This window comes from Podarcis pityusensis (genome assembly GCF_964106645.2).
Source record: "Podarcis pityusensis genome assembly, chromosome: 1".
Lineage (NCBI taxonomy): Eukaryota > Metazoa > Chordata > Lepidosauria > Squamata > Lacertidae > Podarcis > Podarcis pityusensis.
The window spans coordinates 46,468,854-46,494,398 of NC_138028.1; the positions used below are offsets into that span (position 1 = coordinate 46,468,854).

Here is a 25,545-nt window from a genome sequence, read left to right on the forward strand (position 1 = left end):
ATCCTCCAAGGATTCGGGATTTATTTATTTTTTTAAGATGACAGATTGGACTTCAGGACTAATATATTCAATATTTTATTTAAGAAGGATTATCATCACCAGCTATAGTGTGAGAAGCTGAGAAAATCTGTGACTCAAAGTCAAAGAATCAGGACTGAATCATATGACTGTGAATGGGGCTTATTTCTGTCCATGCAAGATAGTCATGTTTTTATATGGGTCAGATGTGTGGCAAATGAGACTTGCAAAATGGCAAGCGGAAGCATAAATCGCCAGCATATAGTACACAGATTGTATTTGCTCTGAGAGCAAGCCACACTTTTTGTACGTACATACACACCAAATTTCCGCTCAATTCTGCTCCGTAATTTTCCTTGCCATGAAGTTTACTATGTTGGCAAGGAGGACCAGAGTTTTGTTTTGTTTTGGAAACAAATGCAATAAATGAGTATGGGAACAATGTCTCAGTCAGGAAGGCTGTGTACACTTCACACATTTAAAGCATATCCCTCTCCCCCCCAAGACTCAAGAAGGAAATCTTGCATTGATGGGATAAATAATTAGCTCTGCACTGTACAAAAGCCAAAAAATTGTAGTTCTCTTATTAAAGTTGACTGTGCCAGATACAGGGACACAGGTGGCACTGTGGATTAAACCACAGAGCCTAGGACTTGCCAATCAGAAGGTTTGCGGTTCGAATCCCTGCAACGGGGTGAGCGCCTGTTGCTCGGTCCCTGCTCCTGCCAACCTAGCAGTTCAAAAGCACGCCAAAATGCAAGTAGATAAATAGGTACCGCTCTGGCGGGAAGGTAAACGGTGTTTCTGTGCACTGCTCTGGTTCGCCAGAAGCGGCTTAGTCATGCTGGCCACATGACCCAGAAGCTGTACGCCGGCTTCCTCGGCCAATAAAGCGAGATGAGCGCCGCAACCCCAGAGTCGGCCATGACTGGACCTAATGGTCAGGGGTCCCTTTACCCCTTTACCTTTACCTTATGCCAGATACAAACAGTTTGGGTTTTACTAAACAACTTCTAATGGAAACCATTTTGTGCGAATTCATATTTCTGGTTCAAACACTAAAAAACAACACACTAAGGAGAGTAAGTTTGCCCACCGTATTAGGTAGTAATGAAAACATCAACCAGTGCATAGATCACAATGCTCCCAAGCATTGCAGGGGCAAATAAGTGCCTGGGATGAGGTGCAATAACTGCTGCATTAGCAGAACTTCAAAACTGCATTAGCAGAACTTCAAAACACTGGCTTCCTCAGTTCATCCAATTAATGCAGCGACATGACTTGGCACAGCATCACCATGTCCAGCCACAGCAGAGAGCCATCACACAAAGCTGCTGTGTAGAACATGACTCAGCAGAGAGAGGGAAATGGAGAAGACTCCAGTAGCTATTCTAAAATGGAAATTTGGCTACCTCAGAAGCAAACATTCAAACTGTCATGAACAAGCTCTCTTCAGCTCCCAAACTCCAGGATTTCAGAGTTTTCTCAGAGAACACTTGGGAAAACTTAGATCTTTCTGGAGGTTCAGAAAGGAAGATCATATCTATAAAGGAAGTTCATCCTTCACTGAGAGGAGCTCAGAGGAGGATTTCCCAAATCACTCAGCCCCTGCTGCTTCCCAAACAATAGTACCAATAAACAGAATTTATTGGCTTGGAAACACACATTAAGACAACATGGGTAGGCAACATGGAGTCCTCCACATGTTGCTAGGCTCCAGCTTCCTCCAGCCCCAGCCGGCATGGTCAAAGCTTGAAGATGATGAATGTGGTAGTCCACAACATATTGAAGAGACCACATTGGCTACACCTGCTCAACAGCACCCAGATATTAAGGGCAAGGCCTGGAAGACACCCCCTGTTGCTAGCCAGCCCTTCCAGGCAGTGCCATGTGTCTGCTTATCTATGTAAGCATAAGTTTGCTAGGAAAGAATGGCAGATACGGCTGGCAGCAAAGCCAGGTTTGTAATCTCAGGGTTGTGGGTTCAAGCCCCACCCTGAGCAAAAAGATTCCTGCATTGCTGCTGGGGGTTGGACTAGATTACCCTCACAGCCCCTTCCAACTCCATAGTTCTATGATTTTAACCTCCCACAATTCAAAATCCATTTGCATACAGTGGTAACTCGGGTTACATACGCTTAAGGTTACATACGCTTCAGGTTACAGACGCCGTTAACCCAGAAATATTGCTTCAGGTTAAGAAGTTTGCTTCAGGATGAGAACAGAAATTGTGCTCCGGCGGCGCGGCAGCAGCAGAAGGCCCCATTAGCTAAAGTGGTGCTTCAGGTTAAGAACGGTCTCAGGTTAAGTACGGACCTCCGGAACGAATTAAGTACTTAACCCGAGGTACCACTGTATTTGCAACCAATGCAACCCTATGGAATAAAGTGCTCTTTAGTGTGTAGTGATGTATGGAAGTGAGAGCTGGACCATAAAGAAGGCTGATCGCCGAAGAATTTATGCTTTTGAATTATGGTGCTGGAGGAGACTCTTAAGAGTCCCATGGACTGCAAGAAGATCAAACCTCTCCATTCTGAAGGAAATCAGCCCTGAGTGCTCACTGGAAGGACAGATCGTGAAGCTGAGGCTCCAATACTTTGGCCACCTCATGAGAAGACTCCCTGGAAAAGACCCTGATGTTGGGAAAGATGGAGGGCACAAGGAGAAGGGGACGACAGAGGACGAGATGGTTGGATAGTGTCTTCGAAGCTACAAACATGAGTCTGACCAAACTGCGGGAGGCAGTGGAAGACAGAAGTGCCTGGCGTGCTCTGGTCCATGGGGTCACGAAGAGTCGGACACGACTAAACAACAACAACAGTGTGATGACAGTAGCTCACACAAACTATCTGCCTTGAAAACAAATGTTACAGAATGCAAAAAAAAAGTGTGTTCAAACAACTTTCCCTGAACATTATAATGATTCTCTACCTCTACCAGCTGATGACTCGGTGGATTAACAATTAAACACACAGCATCAACGAAGAGACATCCATTATCCCTGCCTTCCTTCAGAATGTTGTTCAACAATGGCTGTGCTAAGCCTGAGCTCTGGGCTAGTCAGGGCCCCGTGTCTCCTTGCATCAACAGTGGCACCAATTCTGTGAGCCGCAGTGACCATTCCCAGGAACTCCTAATTGATTTGGAAAATGGTAACATGAAGTAACCCAGGCCCAATTATTTGCAACAGGCTAGCAAAATGTAGCAGAGATAAACAGCCCATGGTTTAAAATGTACAACTATGCTTGCTGGTGTAAGCTCATCAAAGGTTTTGTGCGTCAAAGCAGCAAACATTGTGATGAAGGCACAGGATTCCATTTTTCACCTGTCAGTAGGACATTTTGACAATAGTAAAGTAATGAAATAGAGCTGGGCTCAAATAACAATGGAAAACATTTTTTCAAGAAAAACCCAAAACTACATATTCAACCACCCAGCAGAGGCGTGGAAAAACACAGCAGATCGAATGCTGTGCATATCTGACACAAGTCTCCAAATTAAGACTGCAACCACACAGCAAAGAAACTCTTGCCACAGAGACTGTTTATTTTTATTGATTCTGCTGGGGCAGTGCCAGGGAATTATTAATTCAAAGTCATTAGGGAGAAGCCAATAAATTCAGCTGCTTACATACAAACTCCTACTTGTGCTCTCCTTTGCTTTAAAAGATATGCATTAATAAGCCTCCTGGAGACTGAAAACAATAGGATTAAAAATAATTAAAAGGCAGGAGATAAATGCCATGGTTCCATTGTTCCATTTTCCATGTTGCCTTCACAGTGGGGGAGGTCTTTGCAGCATTGCTCCATCCATTACCATGAAGATTAGGTGTGAGGCCCCAGTGCACATGGGAGGAACCTGTGCTCCGGCTCCTCCCCATGCCAACACTGCTGTACCCAGAATTTGGGTAGGGGAACTGGCATCTGGAGGACTTTCAGTCCTTGGACTCCAGTTTCTAATATCACTTTCTCCATGGAATGAGAAGGGGCCACTCACAGTACCTCTCATCCTATCACAACAAATAGGGATGCAGGTGGCACTGTGGTCTAAACCACTGAGCCTCTTGGGCTTGCCGACTGGAAGGTCAGTGGATCGAATCCCTGTGACGGGGTGAGCTCCCATTGCTTTGTCCCAGCTCCTGCCAACCTAGCAGTTTGAAAGCACGCCAGTGCAAGTAGATAAATAGATACCGCTGCAGCGGGAAGGTAAACGGCATTTCCGTGTGCTCTGGCACTCGTCACAGTGTCCTGATGTGCCAGAAGCAGTTTAGTCATGCTGGCCACATGACCCGGAAAGCTGTCTGTGGACAAATCTGCTCCATTTAGCAGTGGGGAGGAGTTGCGGTGGACCACATGGCCACCAACTCCCCTCCAGGGGCGGAGGACTGAGTCCTGCGTCACCCGGAGGCTCCCTGCCACGCCATCACCCAGCCAGCCAATCCGCTGGCTGGGGAGGCGTGGCTAGGCCCCATTTAAACAAAGACATGAGATGAGCTGGAGAGCTTTCTCTTGGCTCGCTTCCTCAATCTCCCGCCCGCCCTCCCTAATTTCAGGTTTTGACATTGGCCTTGCTATGGACGACAGTCGGTCGCCGTTGAGGGGCCTGGTAGGAATTTTTCCACTTGGCAGATTGGCAAGGGCCACTTGGTATTCGCCTACCTTGTAGCAATCACCACAACTCTGTAAGGTTTGGTGGTTAGGCATTGGTTGATCTTATGATGGGGGAGGTGAGGTGTGGACATCACCTGCCCCTCCAAGCTTAAGAGTATTCCGTTAAAGGAATCCGGGGGTGTGGATCTTGTCCAAAGTCCGGGGCTGGGCTAGGGCCATGCCACAACTCCGTCGGGAACCCTGGGGGAGCTCAAGTTGGTTTGCATCAACGGGGCTCCCCCTATTTGTGGTTGACCCTTACTGGACTCCCTGTGTGATGGGCGGGAGTCAGGTATAGTCGGGTCAACTCCAATGCCTAAGCCAATACCACTCACATTCTGTAAGCAATAAAGTTGTGGCCAAATTTTGCCCAATAACATTAACCTAATATCCGTGTCCCTGTGTCTCATACATTGGCAAGAGGGTGGTTTCAAGGTCTCAACACACAAACGCTGGCTCCCTTGGCCTGAAAGCAAGATGAGCGCCACAACCCCATCATTGCCTTTGACTGGACTTCACAGCCCAGGGGTCCTTTACCTTTACTTCTTTTTTTTTTTTTTTTACCATGACAAGGACTTCTTTAACCACATATATTTTGTAATCAATTACAGCAACTTTCAAAGCACTATAGTCAACTTCTTCCCTGTTTACTTCCTTTATTGTCTTTGATACCAATATTGATGGTATGGAAGGAAGCATTTAACATATTCATGAAGGTAACAGTTCAGCACATCTTAATATATGCTCGGTTTTTGCTCAACATATTGAAAAGTCAGTTTAATGAACAATAAAGTCAACAGCAAAGTGAGTTCATTCATTTAAGTTCCCTGCTGCAATAGTATTTATGCGTTGTTTGTTTATATCGACAGCAAATGTTTAATTTTCCCCCTGTGTATTTCCTAACTCATGTTTAACTCATACAAATGTCATAAAGGTACTCTGCATACATACCTTGAAAGCAACAAGTAAACCTGTTTTTCCATTTCTTTCTTTTAGCTGCAGCAAGCAGCTCTGAATAATGTATAGTTATTTGAATTGTAGGCTAGACACTCTTTTTTTAAAAAAAAATGTCTGGAAACAAAACCAATCTGTCCACTCTTGGCTGAAGCAAGTCAAAAACATCATGAAAACTTCAGGGGCAGGTAATGAGGAATTACTAGACTTTCTGCAGTCTGGAAATTCACCCCAGGAAGAATTAGATGCTGGACCAGTCCAACCCCTCCCACACCCAGATTTCAAAGACATCTGCATTCTGCACTGGCGTTTAAGGTACAAATCCTAAGGCTCCCATCCTACACATATTTACCTGAGACTAAGCACCATTTAATATGCACAGACTTCTGAGTATGTATGCATAGGTCTGTTCAGTAAATTACTTTAGTTAGAATACCTGGTCCTGCTGTGGCCAACTGAGGCAATGATGATGCCTTGCTGCTGTCATTTTTTTAATGTTAAAAGCAGAATGATAATCTGGCAATAAGCAACAACTCTGTTGTCCTCTACTAAATTTACTGACTGCGTCGAAAGATCTAAGTTGCCAAGACAAGCAAGAATGCACTTATCTACATAGCTTTTGATAGCTTCACAGCTGGAAGGGATTTTTAAAAGCTTTGCATTTTGTTGAAGTGGAAGCTTAGGTTTTACGAAACATACAAGTACAAAAGAAAAAGCATAACATTAAATCTCAAAGAGCCCACAGACCTTTTGTTCTCGCACATCTCATTTATCTTCGCGTTCTACTACGTTTGTGTTTTCAGTCCTACACCTGAACTGCATGCTCAGGAGTGCAAGAATGGGATATTTGCTCACCTGAAGAACAAGAAGCACATCTCTGTAATTATAGGCAATGCAGTTACTGCCACATCCAATGAAGTTCTTATTTTCTTCATATCTCAGCTTCATCCCAAATGGGATTTTGACTGGTGCCTGAACAGCAGAACTCAGCTCCAGGGAAGACTTGTGGCATTGTTGTCTTATTACGTTTTTAATTGTATTGATTTTACATAGTTCCTAAGTCACCTTGCGGAGCCTAACTGACAGAAAGGCAAATATTTTATGGCATCCCTCTGCGAACAGTTCTGAACGCTCCAAAACAGAAGCAGATTCTTGCTGTGTTTTTAAATTTGGAAGGAGGAGATTTTGTGATAAGTGTTCTGGTCCTAAATCAAAATCCCAAAGCACATGCTTAAGTTCTCTTCCGGGTCCGAGCTCTGCTTCTTGCAAATGTTCATAGACTCACCCGGCAAAGTTTACTGAATCTGAAATCTGCCCAGGAAGGAAGGGGATCGCCAAAGGGCACTCTGGATGTGGCCCCAGAACCACAGAGTGCATTGACAAGCACAAGAAGAGTGCCTTGGGATATGTGCATGGTGCTTTTCTGAATCATCTGAACCAGTCTCCACATAGATGGGGCTCAGGGAAGGCTAACCAGTTGTTTTGGACCTGGCCTCACGCTACAAATTAAGCATCAAAATATAAGAATTACATAAGATAATGCATCTCCTTCACAGCCTAGTTACCCAGGAGGAGGAGAGGACTGCAGGTCACTTTCTGAATAGTTGCATAAGCCAGATTGTTGTAGTACTGTGGCTTGTAAAAATAATTAAATGCTTGCTAGAAGGGGAAAGGGCACTGCTCCAATAGCCCAATAAAGCAGTTGCTTAGCTAATAAAATAAACACCACTAATGTAAACTGCTGCCAACCAATTTGTAAACTGTTAATGTTCAGTACTCCAGAGCCTGTCTACAGCTGGCATGGTCCAGTGGAAAAAAATACGTGAGTTAGAAGCTGAAAAATCTGGTTTCAAACTCAGGCTCTGCAATTGCCTCACTTGAGTATTGATCACCTTTGGCAAATTATTATCTTTATATAGTTAGAAATACAGGATTGTGAAATTAATTTTGGTGCATATACACATTCCTCATAGTTCCATCACATTCTCGCTGCAACTTGGGACCAAAAAGAAAAATCATCTCCCCTGACAGATGGTCCTGTCTCTGTCTGGAGTATGCACAGCACTCTCTCACAAGGTTCCCCAAAACATATATGCTTTTTCTGTCCCCACAACCCTGCACATCACAATTCTGCTAAATTTTTGCTAAGCCCTGCAGTTGAGGTTTTTTAAAAAATGGAAAAAGACCCATGCATATTTCAGCACTAATCACAATTGGACAGCAATAGATCTTGTCAACAGTACCAAAACTCGTTACATATTACACATTTATATTTTCGCCAGTGATTTTTCTTTTAAAAAAAGTTAACTCATGGTATGCTGCAGACTTAAAAAAAGATACAGAAGAGGAGGACAGATATCTGTATTTACAGTATTTAACACAAAGCAAAGTTACTTACTCTGTAGGTCCAGAACAGGAGGCTGCTTATTGATGAACAGAATAAAATTCAACTACATTGGAAAATAACATGCTAGAGAGTCCAACTCATTAACTGCTGGAGACAATATTTAACTCTATAAATACCAATTACTACAGTTTGTTTAACCCTGTCTCCTCAGGCTGGCTTTCTGCTCAAAAGCATGCTTCCCCCACCTCCAGCAAGCTGCAGGGGGGGAAATATATGAGTAGCTCGCTGTATCTTGTTGCCTATGAAGCGGGGGGTGGGGGAAGAGAGAATCTGGGGAAAGACTGAGCGGGGGGGGGGGGGAAACAACCTGAAAGAAAAAAATTGGAGCAACCATCCTTCCCCTCCACTGTTTTTCTTCAGAACTGCCTTGTAGGTGGTTACTTTTGAGTAAAAAGGGAAAAAGAAAATGCTGGGATGAAACACAACTTATGGCTGAATAGATCATGTAGTTGGGCCCTACTTTTGTCTGCCTTTTTTTAAATCATTGTAATTTTTGGAGGCTTTAATCCAAGAGCACAGCACATCCAAATAAATGCTAGGGGAGAGGGAGAGAGAGCTACACGTGCAGATTCAGGTCACCATCCTTCCAAAGATGAAACCAACCAGTGTAATTTAATATTTATCTATTCTCTGGCTCATCTCCCCCTTTGTTTTAGTGTGTTGTCTTGATACAGTTCAGCAGAGGGGAGAACCAGGAAGTGAAGCTGAGCAGTTCTCTCGCCTGAACTGCTCTCTAGATAGCACTCTGATACAGAAAGAGACAGGGCTCAAGAGAATATATAAATATCTTATAAAGCATCGCAACACTCAATAATTAATTTCCAGCAAGAAGAAGCTTTTATTTCAACAATACATGGGTGCAAAAAAGAAAAAAGAGTGCTTTAATTCCACATCTGCTGCCACATTACCCCTGACCTGACCCCAAACTAAGAGAGAAAATGGAAGAGCCCCAACTTTAAAAAAAAAGTATTACTGCAGCTGAAAATATTTAATGTATTTTTTCCCCTAAGCATTTATACCCCACTGTTCAGTCAGAAAAGCACTGAGAGTAGCTTACAAATCAATAAAAACAACAGAGTCCTTTCCCTCAGGTTTAAAACATGGCACAAAAGGGGGGAAGTGATGGGGAGGGAAGAGGAAAACAAGCAAACTCTGGCATCAAATTCTTAATGCTACAACATTCTTCTAATAACCAGCTTGGATTGAAACAGGCTATATGCAAAAAGTTTTTTTTTTTTAAAAGCCTTGGTGGGCAAAGCCTTGAAGTGGCTATAAATGCAGCAAGAAGTTATTGACCTGACAGAGTAGAGTCTTGGCCTCTGGGGTCCTAGCTGGAATCTGCCAGCTTCTTGTTTCTCCTGTCATGACAGGTAGTCTCCACTAAAGCTCTGTGGTAGAGCATCTGCTTTGCAGGCAAAAGGTTCCATGTTCATTCCCTGATATTTCTGGGTAGGCCTAGGAAATATTCCTGTATGAACTCTTGGCAGAAGCTGCTTGGACTATAAACACTACTGAGCTAGATGGAACAATGGTCTGGCTTGGTAGAAAGCACCTTCTTACATTCCTAACACCAAGCCTCCTCTATCTGTGCTGTACAATCCCCTCTTGCACCACTTCTTTTCTGTCAAGCCATAGTTTGCCATTGCATCCAAACTGGACAAACCATGGCATGCACAACCATAGTATTCCAAATTCAGGTAGGTAGCCGTGTTGGTCTGACGCAGTTGAAATTTGTAAAAAAATATAAATTTTGTCTAGTAGCACCTTAGAGACCAACTAAGTTTGTTCTTGGTATAAGCTTTTGTGTGCATAGTATTTCAGTTCAACTAATAAGGCCAAACTAGAGCTACAAACCTGGAAGTGCTGGTGAATGTGAGAAGGGAAAAGGAGTACGTAAACCCTGGTGCTCATTCTTGTAATTCCAAACCACATTTCAGGTGATACATCTTAACTGAGCTATAGTAAGCGGCTGCAAGAATATTTATTTATTTCAGGGGCATTAATGCCCCACTTTTCAATCAGGGTCTCAGGGAGGCTTACATATTAAAATAAACAATAACACCATCCCTGCCCTTTGACTTGGAATCTAAAAGGACATAACCCAATCGGAAAAAGAAGATACAGCATTGTTCTGTATACCCTGCAAATAACTACTCAATATTTAGACTACCAGTCAGCCACTTAATAATTTGTTCCATGGCATGAAAAAGTCGCTGAATATACACACATCTCCTCATTTTAACTATTTCTGAGGGGTTTTTTTCACAGAGCTTGTCTCAGAGAGCAAAGGAACAAAATGCTCATTGATTTGTAGTTAGCATCTGTTTTGTCAGCAGTAATTTGAGATTTATATACTGAATGCTGAGCTGAAGTAAAAAGCATTTCTTTGGACTGGATCCCAGTATTAGTTAAGAATACTTAATGTCAGTGATAGAGTAGTTCCCCGGAAAAAAAAATGTTTAGCATCACATGTTAACCTAATGGCACAAGCTCAGCTGTCAATCCAGAAGCTGCTCACCTGTGGCTCCTACTTCAAGGTGAAGTGCCATGCTGCTGCTCCTCACTACTGAGTCACAACCAGCAGCTGAAACCCACAGATTACAGCTGAGGATAATTCCAGTTCTTCGCGTCAAATGAGTTCTCAGCACTGTTCGAAATTAGCCAGGCATCAGGCGCATTTTGCAACTGGGGTGGGTATAATTGCGACCACGTGGCGCTCTCTGAATGCCAGATTGACGACCGACATCTCCATCTGGCTGGCTCCTCCAGCCTTCTTAAGCAGGTAAGCAGAAGAGCTTATTTATTTCATTTATATCCCAAACAATCCAGGGAATGGTTGTTTATTTAAGGGTAATAAAAGTGATCCCTATTCACCTCACAGAGCTACAATTCTCAGAGTGGTCTAACGGTCATACCCTCTTCCCAGGAACAGTAGCTCTGTGAGGAGAACAGAGGTCTCTCAAATTCAGCTGTCAGTTTCCTATCTGTGACCGGCTACATGGAACATATATCACAACTTCTGGATACTGGTGCATTTCCATGCACCATTCGAAGTCCTAGTGCTTGGTTCCCTGTCCAGAAAAGCTCATCAGGGACCAGCTGAGATGTCATTCTACTGCCAGGAGATGGCCTTTTTATTATTATCCACCCAGTCTTTTTAGCATGTAGTATCTACTGGACATGTGGTGATTTTATCCAATCTGCTGTTCTATGCTGAACTTTTATGCCATTGTCACTTTTAGCATTATTTACAATAATAACAGTATTAACTGCAGCCTTTGGCAGGCTGATGAGCACCTGAGGTTTTGAACTACAACTCCCATCAGCCTCAGCCAGTACAGACATCACCCGTGGCTGATGGGAACTGCAGTCCAAGGCATCTGGAGGATACCAGGTTGGCAAAGCCTGGTTTACAGTAGCAGCAGCTTATTATGACTATTGCTGGTGTTTTCTTACTGTAGTGCAACACTGTCATAATAGTTCCTAAAATCATTCAAATAAATCAATGCAAAATTGGAAAGGGTGTCAGTTTGACTTTCCAGCTCAGGCATGAAAATACCACTGGACACTGTTCAACGTACTGTTTAATTAAGCAGCAGCATCCAAAAGTCTCCCAGCCATTACATTATCCATCAGAAAGATTACAAGTAAAGTTATAGATTTCATTCCTGGCACCATCAGCTATAGAGGGGGGACAGAAAGCTCTGGCATTCAAATTAGAAATACATATTTGAATGCCCTCTTTCAACCACTTAGCTTCTCTTCAACAGTTAAGCTATTTCACCCATAACTGTGTCTTTCCCCTGTGTGATATGCAGCATAATCTTATGCATGTTTACAAGATCCACTGTTTTCAGAGGTAGAAGAAGAGGAGTTTGGATTTGATATCCCGCCTTTCACTCCCTTTAAGGAGTCTCAAAGCGGCTAACATTCTCCTTTCCCTTCCTCCCCCACAACAAACACTCTGTGAGGTGAGTGGGGCTGAGAGACTTCAGAGAAGTGTGACTGGCCCAAGGTCACCCAGCAGCTGCATGTGGAGGAGCGGGGAAGCGAACCTGGTTCCCCAGATTACGAGACTACCGCTCTTAACCACTACACCACACTGGCTAAGTGTGCATAGGGCTGCAGGCTGAAGCACATTACCAGGAGCAGGTCCCATTAACCACTGTGAGATTTATATATGGAGATACTAACTTGCTTTCATATAAATAACTCTGTTCTCTTCCAACAGTCTGGATTTGAGCCAAGGATGTAGGCATTAAACTATCTCCACTTACCATGTTTAAAATAAAACTATTTCCCTCATTTTAGTTTGTCAGTTTTCATTCCAAAAACATATGCACAAATCCATCAATGCTTAAAAGGAAGCCCTGCCTGCCTGCCTTACCAGGTATGCAATGGAGTGGGGAAAATTAAAATAGAATGAGAAATGGAAGAAGTCCGTGCTGCACTTCCTTCATATTCCATTTAGGAAAGAATCTCAACTACTCCTGCTTGAAACCCCTGGGGAGTCCTCATCAACCTGACATGTCTTAATTTGAGCTTGTTTTCCAGGTCATTGGCTTCCTCTCTCGGTGCTTCTCCATTTTAAAAACTCTTAGTAAAAGAAGCGCGAGATCCACCCAAAACAATTTCTCTAAATATGCAATAATTTCCCAGGAGCAGAGATGGCACTCTTGACTCGCTAAGAGAAGGAATCATGACCTGACTGACATCCATGCATTATTGTCTCTTTGGAATTGTGAATATGTCACAAAGCCAAGTGCATGCCCCATGCAGGGTGCAGGGATGTGACTGGCTTATGGATCATATCCTGCACTTCCCTAAAGCCTTGATGTGATGAGCAAAACATGCCCTGGCAATTTATTTATTTTTGTGGTTTTCACAGCACATTTTCAGAGTAACTAATCCCCTTCCATCCCTTTCTGATCCTCACCACAAAATTTTGAGTTGAGCTGGTGTGGCATAGTGGTATTAATACAAATAATATTGGAGTTAGTAGACAGCATATAGGGACGTGGGTGGCACTGTGGTCTAAACCACTGAGCCTAGGACTTGCCGATCAGAAGGTCGGCGGTTCGAATCCCTGCGACAGGGTGAGCTCCCGTTGCTCGGTCCCTGCTCCTGCCAACCTAGCAGTTCGAAAGGACGTCAAAGTGCAAGTCGATAAATAGGTACTGCTCCAGCGGGAAGGGAAACGGCATCTCTGTGTGCTGGTCTGGTTGTGCCAGAAGCGGCTTAGTCATGCTGGCCACATGACCCGGAAGCTGTACGCCGGCTCCCTCGGCCAGTAAAGCGAGATGAGCACACAACCCCAGAGTCGTCTGTGACTGGACCTTACGGTCAGGGGTACCTTTACCTTTACCTTTAGACAGCATATAGTAGATTGGGAGACTCTTTCTGATACCATGACCTAAGAGCATAAGAAGAGTCCTACTGGAGCAGGCCAGTAGTCTAACATCCTGTTCTCACAGTGGCCAGCTGGACGCCTATGGGATGCCCACGGGCAGGACCCAAATGCAGCAGCACTCTCCCCACTTGCAATTTCCAGCAACTGGGATTCAGAAGCATACTGCCTCCAACAGCGGAGGTAGAGCAGAGCCATTGTGACTTGTGGCCATTGACATCCTTCATGGATTTGTCTAATTCCCTTTTAAAGCCACCCAGGTTTGTGGCCATCACTACATCCTGTGGGAGCAAATTCCATGATTTAACTATATGAAGAAGTGCTTTCTTTTGTTCTTGTTATTCCTGTAGAAATCCTCCAAATTGCCACTTTCAGTACAGGAAACATAGAAAGCAATGTGTTCCAACGAGGTAGCGTTGCACCCAGTCTAGGGTGAGGCCTACTGAAGTCCAGCCACTGTAGTCAACAAAAACCATCCCCAAAGAGGACAAACTGAGAGGTGGGGTTTCCACATTCCACAAGATGCACTGCTATTTGACAGTCGAGTTGGCACTGGAGGGGAGACTGACCAAGGCTGTCTTCTGAGAACAGACAAATACTGTGGTTGAAATTGAGCTAATGGCCCATGAACATCTGCGTAGTCAAAACATGGAGTGCTGGATGCATCTGCCAACTAGGAAATACTATAGCTTTGGGAAAGAGCTGTAGTGCATTTGCCTTGCGTGTCCCAGGTTCAATCCCCACCATCTCCAGATGGGGTGGGAATGGTCCCTGTCTGAAGCCCTGGAACACTGCTATCAGAGGAGACAATACTGAGCTAGGTAGACCTATGGTCTGACCCAGGACAAGGCAGCTTCCTATGTCACTTCTGGTACTGGAATTAATTGCAGCCTGAAATTCTTTTGTTGCAACTGTGGGGTAGAAACAGAAATTCTATTCTTGGTTGAGTTGAGTTTTAGCCTTGGCGTTCTTTCACCCTCCCCAGCCATTTGATTCCAGCCGGGCACCAAGCTATTCTATGAACTCAGCACATTATTTTCCTCACCTAAGTGTGCAATGCTGGTGCAAATCCCAGCTGATCTGAAATTTCTCCATTGGCAGATTCAAAGCAGACTGTCTTATCCATCTGAAATAGCAACGGGGATTTACATAGAGTAAAACTGCCTCCTAGCTACTTTAAATCCCTCTTGGCATATTACCTCAGAATTTTGCCTTCCTCTAACCAGTTCTGATATAGCACTGTCATTAAGTCAGATAGCTCTAATCCTTCAATTTTTATATACCTTTGATTCCCCATTCACTTGCATCTTGTATCTTCTTTGCAGTGGATTTAGCCTTCAAGTCCCTAGCCCCCATATCTCATTTTTGATGTTCCTCTTCTCCTCATTGCTTAATCCTAGTAATTCCAAGGCACTCTCTTCTCTCTCTCTTCCTCACAGCACAATGCATAAACACAATTTTCCTCACACGCTCCCGTGGGGTCTATAACAGGAAATATGCACTGTCCTTCCAACTATTACTTATAATATATATTCATTTGTCACTTATGCAGAGTGATCAGTAATTAAAAAACAGCATGAGTGCTACATGTCAAAATATTTCCCATTTCTATTTTCATGCTGAAATTGGGAGTCTGAAGTGGGAGGATCCTGGGAGATTGCAGGGGCTGCCTCTGCAAGAAGAAACATGTTATTTTGCAATCTTTGCCGTTGTGGAAACGGCTGCTGCAATTTTTCGTGAAGTTCAGAACCTGAACAGCTCGTAAGAGCAGATCACTCACATCAGCAGTTGCTTAGTCACACTGGTTATCCAACTGCACTAACTTTTAGGAGAGAAGTGAGGAAGCTGTGGCCCTCTAGATGCTGTTGGCCTCTCAACTCCCATCATCCCTGACCATCGGCCACAATGGCTGGGACTGGCAGGACTGCAGTTGGAGTCCAACAAGGGCCACAGGTCCCTCACCCATGGTTTAGAACCTTAGTGTTGTCACACACACACACACACACCCAAGTCCAGCAGCGATCCAGACAGAAACAGGAAATGCCAGAGGCACCAGCCAAGGATCAGGTTCAAGGATCTGAGCCAGCTGCTGGAGATGTGGAGACCAGTAGGGATGTAGCTGACAGTCCACAAAAACCTCCCACAGAACCAGGACCTGTAGAGTTCTCTGAGCCTGAGGAGCCCACTACCTCATCATTCCAGTGGCACACACCAGGCAGGTGGCCATGGAACATAGGAGGATTGCCCATCTTCAGACCAGAGGATTGACTCTTTAAGGAACAAAGAGTTCTCTACAAGGGTGTCAGAGAAAGTTGCTCACTGAGAGCTATCCGTGGTACTGAAATAGCTCCTAACCCTCATTGCTCCATGGTATCTGACACCAGACAGACATGACGCTTAGCACTTAAACCAGACCTGGAATGGAGAAGAACTTGTGCCAATCGTACCAAACAATTGTAGGCAGGAATGATCTGCACAATCTCCTGCCTGCCTCTGAAAGCCAAACTACCCCAGAGGAACTTCATCACCAATGCAGGCGTAGTAGTAGGCAAAAAGCATCTTCCCCAAAAGTGAAGTCATGGCCTGAGGGACCTGAGCTGCGCTAGCCACCATTGCTGTTCGGCATGTGGCACATGCCAGGTCAAAAGAGCACAAACCCAAGTTGGTCAACAATAGGAGGAAGCTAGTGGTGGAGGGTGCTTGCCATGTTAAATTCAGCTTACCTTCCCACACAACCTACCAAAAGGTGACACAGCCAGCTTAAACCCAGCCAACCAGAAGCCAATTGCATTGAGAGTAGAGTAGGCAAGTGCAGTCAAAGGTCAAACAGATAGCAGTCTAATAATTCCTACTGAGCACCCATATGGTAACCAGCAAAAAGCACCCTGCTGGAAGTGTGAGAGGGCAGGATGCTGAAAGAATAGAAAAGGAAGTGCTTGGCTGAGGTCTCTCCTCTATATAGGAGGCTTGCTTCCCCCTACAGGCCTAAGAAGGAATCCCTCATCTCCTTTAAGGAAAGAATTTGAGAGTCTTCTTCCTAATAGGGGGTGGAGTAAATTCATCCCCAACTAAAGGCTGGGAATGGCAAGATCCTAAACTTACAGGAAAGAAGATCATTCTTTGAGATATTTTCTGACTTAAAGGCTCCAGAAACTGAACAGCGCTATTTGTCAAGTGAAGCAGTTTACACACACGTGCACACACTGGTTTTTGGTGATAATCGTAGCTTAACAGGGTTAGTTCCTCCACAGGGATGGAAAGGGAAACGCTTGCATTCTAGTTGCCATGGAGGCATCAAGCAGGTGCTGCTGTCCCCAGTGTGAACTGCCCAGGGACATGAGATGGGTGGTCAAGTGGCAATTGCAGCAGTAGCAGTTATTTTCTGTATTTTTCCTCTCCTGGGGAGAAACGGTACCTTGCTTTGTGTGGTGATAGAAGATGACAGTCATCCAATACTTTCCTTCCAACTTAAACCTAATACAGCCCTTCCCCCCCCCCCGCCCCCAGTCCTCAAATCACACTATAGTTAGCATGAATTTGAGGAAAGTGCTGACTAAGTCCTGTTGTGGTGCAGGCAGGCAGAGGATCATTTCACACACCTTATTTTTCTGCAACCCTTGAGGGGAGCTTAGGTAAATGGCCTCTTCAGCTTCAGAAAAATTGCTAGTAGTACTGCGTTAATATATATGTCAAAGGAGCAGGTTGAGAACATGAGATCAAAGACCATTTGAAGGACTCCTCCCAGAGGGCTCCCATTTATACAAAAGCAAATTAATAATAATAATAACAATAACAACAACAATTTATTATTTATACCCCACCCATCTGGCTGGGTTTCCCCACTCTGAGCGGCTTCCAACAGGATATTAAAACAGGATAAAACATCAAACGTTAAAAACTTCCCTAAACAGGGCTGCCTTCAAAAAGTCCTTGACATCTGATGGGAGGGTGTTCCACAGGGTGGGTGCCACTAGCAAGAAGGCCCTCTGCCTGGTTCCCTGTGACCTCGCTTCTCGCAGTGAGGGAACAGCCAGAAGGCCCTCGGCGCTGGACCTCAGTGTCCAGGCTGAACAATGGGGGTGGAGAAGCTCCTTCAGGTATAGTGGACCGAGGCAATTGAAAGAATAAGCCAACTTTCCCCAAACATCCAGATGTTTTAGACCAGCTCCCATCAACTCTAGGCAGCTGCTGTTGAGCAAAACATATGGATGGCCCCAGGCTCAGGAAGGATGAACTAGGCTAAGATCATTCTTTACTGAGCCAGGAAAACATTTTTACATTCTTTGCCATGATGATGATGATGATGATGATGGTAATTCAGAAATAGTTTTAGGTTCTCCTTTCATATAAATTCATCCATGAATCCATCCACTTACAGCAAAGCCCTCTCAAGTTCTACTCAGAAGCCCCAATGAGTTCAAGGTAAGTGAGTTCAAAAGAGTTAAGACCACGTGGCACCCTACAGATGTTGTTGGACTCCAATTCCCATCAGCCCTGGCCAACATAGACATTGGTCAGGCACGACTGGAGTTAGAATCCAAAAACAACTGGATGGCATCATGTTGACTATCTCTGCGGTATAGGATTGCAGCCTCCATTTAACAGACCTAACTTCTACGTAAATCCATAAGCCTCTACAGCAAATAACACAAACATCACATTAATCTTAAGGGACTTAAAATGCAAACAGTTTTTATTGGTGGGCGTGAGTTCACAGTATCCAGTGTTCTTTGGGCCAAGCCCTACAAACTGTTTATCTGCTCCTAAACAGATTAATTACTCATACGTACAACATACACACATATCATTTTAAAATACAATTTGTCCCAAATCCTTTGCCATTTTTTTTATAGTTCCCCTGAACTCCCTCAAAATTACAAAGTTCTTCCTGATAATGAGAGGCCAAGATTTGTTCTGTGGCCTTTTCTGCCAGATGGCACAAAAGCAGGCTTCTTTCTGGCATGGCCCTCAGATCTCTTATTTTTATGAGTTTTATTGCAGCAAAGTGAAAGCCCTGGGCCATTTGGATCCGAGAAATAATACTCAAATGAGCAAAGCAATCAGTATAGCTTAGATTTCAAGGACAAGTGACAGTCATGAAAAATCAATTGATGTTCCCTCTTACTGCTTGTTTAATAAAATATTTCGCATCCTTCCCGCGTTGTTTCGAATTTGCCCATCTTCTGCCATGCTCACAGTGACAGACATGGAAAGAAGCAATAGGAGCAGAGAATGTTGCCCTATACGAAGTTACACCATTGGTCCATCTAGATCAGCACTGTTTGTGCTGACTGGCAGCAGTTCTCTAGGTTTTCTGACGGGGGTATTTCCCAGCTCCATCTGGAGATGCTGGAGACTGAATCTGGGACCTTCTGCATTCAAAGCAGGTGCTCTTCCACTGGGCCCCAATACAACCCAATTCACTTCAAATGAAAGCCCTTTAACCTTTGTAGCATGTGCCTTGGAAGAGGGCAGGATTCTACATACAGCAACACAACAAGAATCTGGGGGGAATGAAGAGATTACTGTCTTAAAGGTTTTCTGACCAGTCATGACTCTTAGACAGTCTGATGTGGGGGTAGTCAACGCTGGGCTACTGCTGTTGGCCATGCTTGCTGGGGTTGATGAGAGTTGGGACTCCAGCAACATCTGGAGAACAGCACATTTGCTTTCCCTGGTTTTATGACTCTATACAGCACATCAACAGTCCATAGCGTGGAAATAAATATTCAGCATATGTATCTTACAAGTGGGGGACCTGTGACCCTCTAGATGTTGTTGGACTCCGGTTCCCATCAGCCTCAGCCAGCATGGTCAATGGCCAAGGATGATGGGAACTGGAACCCCAATAGCATCTGGAGGATCATGCATTCCTCCTCCCAGTATATATGATGCTGCCCAATATTAACACTCATTTTCAACTGCACCAGAACCTGAAATATAATCCTCTTCATACAGATTCATACTGTGTTTGTGTAAAGAAAAATTGTGCTTGACAATGGTAGCCTAGTGAAACTCAGCACTTCTATCAGGATATATAGTTAAACAAGATTATTGATTCAGATTCATGTGTAAGTTCCACTTTCAGCACTGAAGAGAATTTCCTGCTATGTTTAAAGCAAGCGATTAGTTTAGTTTCTGCTTTAAAAAACAACAGCTATTCTTCGTAGATGAACAAGTACTAATGTACAAATTAATGCTCTCACAGTCACATATAACTTTAAAATCTATCTCCTGAAGTATTTCTAATGCAACATTGAACGTATTGAATCAGATAATGCATTCTACATTACATTTTTTAAAAGGTTTGGATTAAGTAGTGGTAAAGCTCTTACACAAGGACTGTACTCTTTCCCGCTGTACATAAAAAGGTGCAGATTGCTAGCAAGGAATCCATGGGGAAACTGCCCCGTGTCAACAGTTTAATTACCAGAGAGAAGTCTTGTTCTATGCTGACATAGTGCCTGATGTGTTAACTTGGGGGCAAGTGCTTTCAAAACATTGGCTTCCCATATGAAACCTGAAATAGAACAGTCCCCGCAAGGGGATTTCTGCTATCTCATTATGGAAAGATAAAATAGCCTTTACTGAAGGCTAGGCTGCATTACAGAACTTTGCTGGTAATAATAGGAAAGGTGAAAACCAACAGCTTGGTCTTCTTGACTTTTGATTGCAAGTAAGCAACCTGCAGGTGCCTTTAATAAAGGCCCGCTATGACCATGATCTCACACACTGCACAATGAGGTTTCCAGAGGGCAGAGTTCCTCTGCTTCCCCCATCCCCTGGTACGCCAACAAAGTATGCGAACTGGATATCTGATACACAAACATACTGAATACAGGAGCTGTGGTGGTCTCCATGCTGATTTCTGCTAGTCCAAATGGCAGACAGAAGTCTGTTACAGTTGATGCAGTTGCTAAAACCTCAAACAGGAACTAGAATGCACAAACCTATAACCATTTGGTGCATTTTCCTTTTCTCCCTCCCTCTACCTCCTGGTTAAATGCTACAGCTACTTTAGCACAGCAAGGCCACCTGGATGCAGCTCCAGAATGTCTACTGAGAAGTAAGTCCTACTGAAGCCAATGGAACCTACTTCAGTTTAAGTGAGCAAAGGATTGCAGGCCCATTTTATATATCACCACTTTCATGGTCATAAGGAATATATATATATATATATATATATATATATGTGTGTGTGTGTGTGTGTGTGTGTGTGTGTTATAATATGCTCAGCTGCAAGCTTTAGTGCTACTGCAACAGGATCCCCCTCATGCCCTCTCCTAGTGCATGCCCTGTGCCACCCCCAAATCTGCTCTGGTAGGCTGGAGGAACCCCAAGAACAGATGCAGGGGGGGGGGAGGAGAAGTGGAGAATATTCCATGTGTAAGGAGAAATCCTTGCAATGACAGAATGTTTTGCTTAGCACTATATTGAATACAGTCCGAAGTCAAAGTGATTTATGCCAATTAGGTTCCAATGAAGTCAGTCAAAAACTGCAGTTAGCTTGGTTGTGGCTGTCTACTGTTAAAAAAAGCAAACCAAAATACCAGTTCTACAACAGACTCTTACGAAGGTGAATCTAATTCAACCTATTTTACTAGCATGTCAGTGATATCTTACGTTTTCCTTTTAAATTTACAGGTAGCGTACCCAAGTACAGACAAAAACAACAGAAAACCGTTAATCTTATAGTACAAAACCTGAAGAATCCATTTGGAAAATAAGTCTGCAGTCCTATGCACACTTACCTAGGAGTAAGTCTCACTGAACTCGCTGAGGTTTACTTCAAGGTAGACGTGTATAGGATTATGCAGCAAGTTATTTTTTGAAAACATGTAAACAGTCATCCAGCTCAGAAGCTGGCACAGAAGTAATGAATGACTCTGAATGTCTTACTTTTCTGTAAACAATCATATTTGGAGAGCTCTCCTCTTGATCAGCTGTTTCCATGTCACTGGATCCCTGGGCCATTATGAACTGGCTTCTTTTCACCCAGGCTGCAAAAGGGAAGAACATTATTCAGTGGGTCACCCAGAGGAAGAAAGTCAAGAAGATACATTCAAAATCAAATAATAAGCATAGATATAGGAGACGAAAAGTGTGCTCAGGAATTTTATTCCATCATATAATGCCTGAAAGGCATGAGATACAGAAATAGTTTTATCACACTGATGAAATAACAGACTGGCAAACTTGAGTCTAAACATATGCTTACTGCCTTGCCAAGGGGCTAGAAGAATTTTGTTTTCTTTGGATGAGAGATCAGGTGAGACAAGGGTGTGTTTGTAGTATTTTGCTTAATATTTTGCTTAGGCTTGGTGCTGTTGACTGGGGCTGGTGGGAGCTGCCGAGCAACAAGTTGGGGAAGGCTTGATTAGTCTTGTTAAGAACAGAAGACCATGGCTGCAGAATAAGGCCAATGTTCATCCTGTTCTTGCAGTTGCCAACCAGATGCCTGTAGGAACCCTGCAAGCAGAACATGTGATGGACTCTGATAATGGGACGACATTAACAGAACCTGCTCAGGTGATCTTAAACACAGAAGTCAACATGACAGCATATGTGACGTTTCTCCATTTCTCTTACAAAAACATCCCTGCCAATCAAAAGCTCCCTTGCCCATACTGCACGTAGTGTGAGTAAAAGGATGGCAATCTGTATGAAAGTATAGAACCAAAAATATGCATCTTGGGTCTTAAGAGAGCCAAAGAATGAGGCTGTAGAGCAAAAGAATAATCACCACCAACTTGAGGAGCCTCATATTCATGGGTACAGAAGTCCAGGCATCCAGAAGCCACTGGCATCTAAGAGATTAGGTTTTTCCTCCTAAGGAGACATCTTGCTGGCTCCAAAGTTTTGCAGAAATGAATCCACCATTGCTCATTCACTTGCCTCTACTTGGTCAACAGTTCTGAAGGTAAACCCAGTGTTCTGACCCATCACTATGTAATTACATTAATGCTTAGCCAGAAACGGTTTCACTTTGAAGCTTTGTATTAATACATTTTCTTTGACTTGTATAGGGGTGGTGGAGGAGTGCCCGGATCCATATTCATTTACTTAGCCATGGATGCTACTTCTATTGAGAGACACAATCAGGAAGTTAATTCTTTTTCCAGGAGTTGACAATACAACAGACAAATTCAACTCCATCATGACTGCATGCCTAATTAGAATGGAGAGAAGAGGAGAAAGGGAACATTTGCCATTACTTTTGCTAATAGACAATACATTAGAAAAAGCATCAGACCATGCAAAAATAAAGTCAATATTGGCAGAGTCTAAATAGTTTCATCATCATTTAGCAAGGAGATTCAAAGAACACGATCTGTTATTTTATGCCAGTGGACTGAGAGGCATCAACAAACTGCTATGCATCAAGCGTATAATAAAAATGTATTTTTAGGGGCTTAATACCCAACCAGTTTAGAACATTTCACAGTTAATGGCCATGATGAATTCCACATCTAAAAACAGAGGCCATTAAAATAAAGACATTAATATGGTAGACGACAGTGGATGAGATTGGAAGTGTGTGCAGAGTTTTTATCTTAAAATTCAAACACACTGACCCAACTTTAGTGAAATGAGCTACCCCATTAACACATTAACAATGCTTCTAAACTAGAAGCGTGTCCCAATGAGTTCAGTGGGGCTTACTCCCAAGTAGGTATGCATAGGATTGTGGTGCAAGATGCACAACCGATAGAACATAATACAATGCGTGCAGACAACAGAATATTCAAATGTGCATTTATTTGTCTGTAGTTCCTGATAAAGCAAGTAATATCTGTTTCTATGACTGCACCTCCTTTTCTGGATCAGGGTGAAAAAACGGGACATAGTTTAAGATACCTTAAACCAGTGCTGAGCTAAAACAGAGAAGTGAACTAAAGCCCCATATCTGGGGTTGGCAGAAATGTATGGACTGGAATAAGTCACTGTCTTTTAGCATCTGTAAAATGGGTTTCTACTATTTAGGATAACAGTACTGCAAAGATTAATACAATCAATATTGTTGAGCACTTTGCAAATTAAGAGAAGAACTATACAAGATTAACAGTCAGCAAAAAGGAAGCACTGTGCTGATAGTGTCACAGGTCAAATCCTGTGCATGCTTCTTCCTTTGAAATAGCAGGAAAGTAAACAAGTGTTGTCAGATCCCAGCAAGAGCAACGTGTGAGTGAAAGCAGGTGTACATGGAAGTTTTCCCTGCTGGACAATGAACAGCACACATGCAGATGAATTGTGTAGGTGCAGTTCCTAAAGCTGGTTCACTATAACCAGCGCTTGGAGCAAGGCACACGGTTCCCGATCCCATGTTGGGAAGAGCATGCACAGCTCCAAGCACTGATTATAACATTTCACAGGTGAAAATAGGGGCCTACTCATAACAAAATCCTTATTTTCCCATTCCAAGGATCACAGACAAGATCCCCTATCCCAGCCTTCATCACACTGCTTTGCTTCACCTGCTGGTGTCAGCTAATGACCACAAAGATACACATTCCTCAGCGTATGGTTTCCCCATATATCCCTCATCTCACATATCCCTCTGCCCTTCCAGTGAAGTGAATGGAAAAGCTGTTGTACGTGGAATGAATAGGACATCCCTAAATTGAAGTAGTGCAGGGTTAGAGCCTTCTCCTTAAATAAATCCCCTCTTTATAACGCTCAAGACGTTGCTATGGCAGGATATTGCTTCACCAATAATCAATTTTGCATAAAACCTGTGGCTTATCTTTCATCTTATTCCTTAATCTTCTATTTATGACATCAAATTCTGTTGCTAGGGAGATGCTTACGCAGATCATTATGACTTTAGGTAGCAAGACAAATGGCTAGTTCTTTTGCACACACACCCCTCCCGAAATTAAACACACACACCACTACAGTTCTGTGCTATCAAGGCAAAACTGATTCCCAAAGGGAAGGTTGGTCATCAGTTACAGTATAAAGCTGCATAATAATGCTTATTCATGACTAAGATGAACTATTCCACTGGAAAGGCACATACCTAATTCCCAAACCCTGATGCAATTTTTTATCTGACATGACAACTTGTCACTTTAAAACAGGGCTTGAACAACGACTGATGTCGTGATTCAGATATTCTTGCAAAGATTTCTTAGCGGCAAGGAACTATGAATATTAGCTTTATGGGGGTCTATTCAGAGTATCAATTTAAGGCCTAACAAACGTACAGCTGCATATTTGTCGTGCAGATCATCCAGACATCTTCCTACCAGAGAGCATGGCTGACTCAGGGATAAACTGCAATATATATTTGCTGTTGGTAAAATTAGTTAATTGTTGCCTCACCCACAGGACCATCACCATTTGAAGCAGGGTGTCAAACTGAAATTGAACCTGTATGTACAAACTGAGCTGGGGGGGAAACAGGATTGAACCAGGAGGAGGAAGAGGAGGAGGAGGAGAAGTAGAAGAAGTTGTTGTTCAGTAATCAGATGCTCAAGAGGCTCCTGTGAAGGTAGTGATGGACTTCTCCAGGCCGGGCAAGAGGCAGGCAAGAGATATGCTGTATCACTGTACTTGAGGATTGCTAGTTCTCAAATCTCATGTATTTTGTCTCAGAGTGCGAAGTGCTTCCCTCAGATGAAGACAAAGAAAAGGTGAATCTAACTAAACTATAGGCCATGGGTCAAAAGGCAGCAGTCCTTCATATGTTTGTTGGACTACAACTCCCATCATCCCTGAACTTTGGCCACACGCTGGCTATGGGTGATAGGCGCTGGAAGTCCAAAACATCTGGATTCCAAATGGCAAACTGGGTGTCACTGAATTTTCATGCCTTGAGTTACTTCTCAGAGTATGAGATTTCCTTCATCAAAGCAAGTTCCACAAGTGAACTGCCCTGAAACCTGAGGGTACTGGGCAGTAAGTAAGTAAGTAAGTAACTCAATCAATCAATCAATCAATCAAATAAAATAAATACAGGTCAACAGTGGAGACCCCTGCTCTAACTACTCCCATATGTTCCAACTTGTGTTTTATTCCTTCTTAAAAAAGATTACATTTTTATTTGCAAATTTAGCAAGAAAAGGAGAACAGAAAAGAGAAAAATTAAAATTAAATAAGAAAAAAGA

General features: G+C 43.4%; 1 protein-coding gene across 5 annotated transcripts in view; it reads right to left on the minus strand.

The window, feature by feature from the left end:
* RGS6 (regulator of G protein signaling 6) overlaps positions 1 to 25,545 on the minus strand; it is a 220,093-nt gene that overhangs the window by 188,881 nt on the left and 5,667 nt on the right. For all 5 annotated transcript variants that reach the window (XR_013982160.1, XR_013982161.1, XM_080993140.1 and 2 more), the window contains exon 2: positions 21,335 to 21,435. Coding sequence is in view for 3 of the 5 variants with exons in the window: in XM_080993140.1 (XP_080849266.1) it covers positions 21,335 to 21,409 (75 nt within the window). In the remaining 2 variants the exon portion in view is untranslated. The remainder of the gene's footprint in view (positions 1 to 21,334; positions 21,436 to 25,545) is intronic.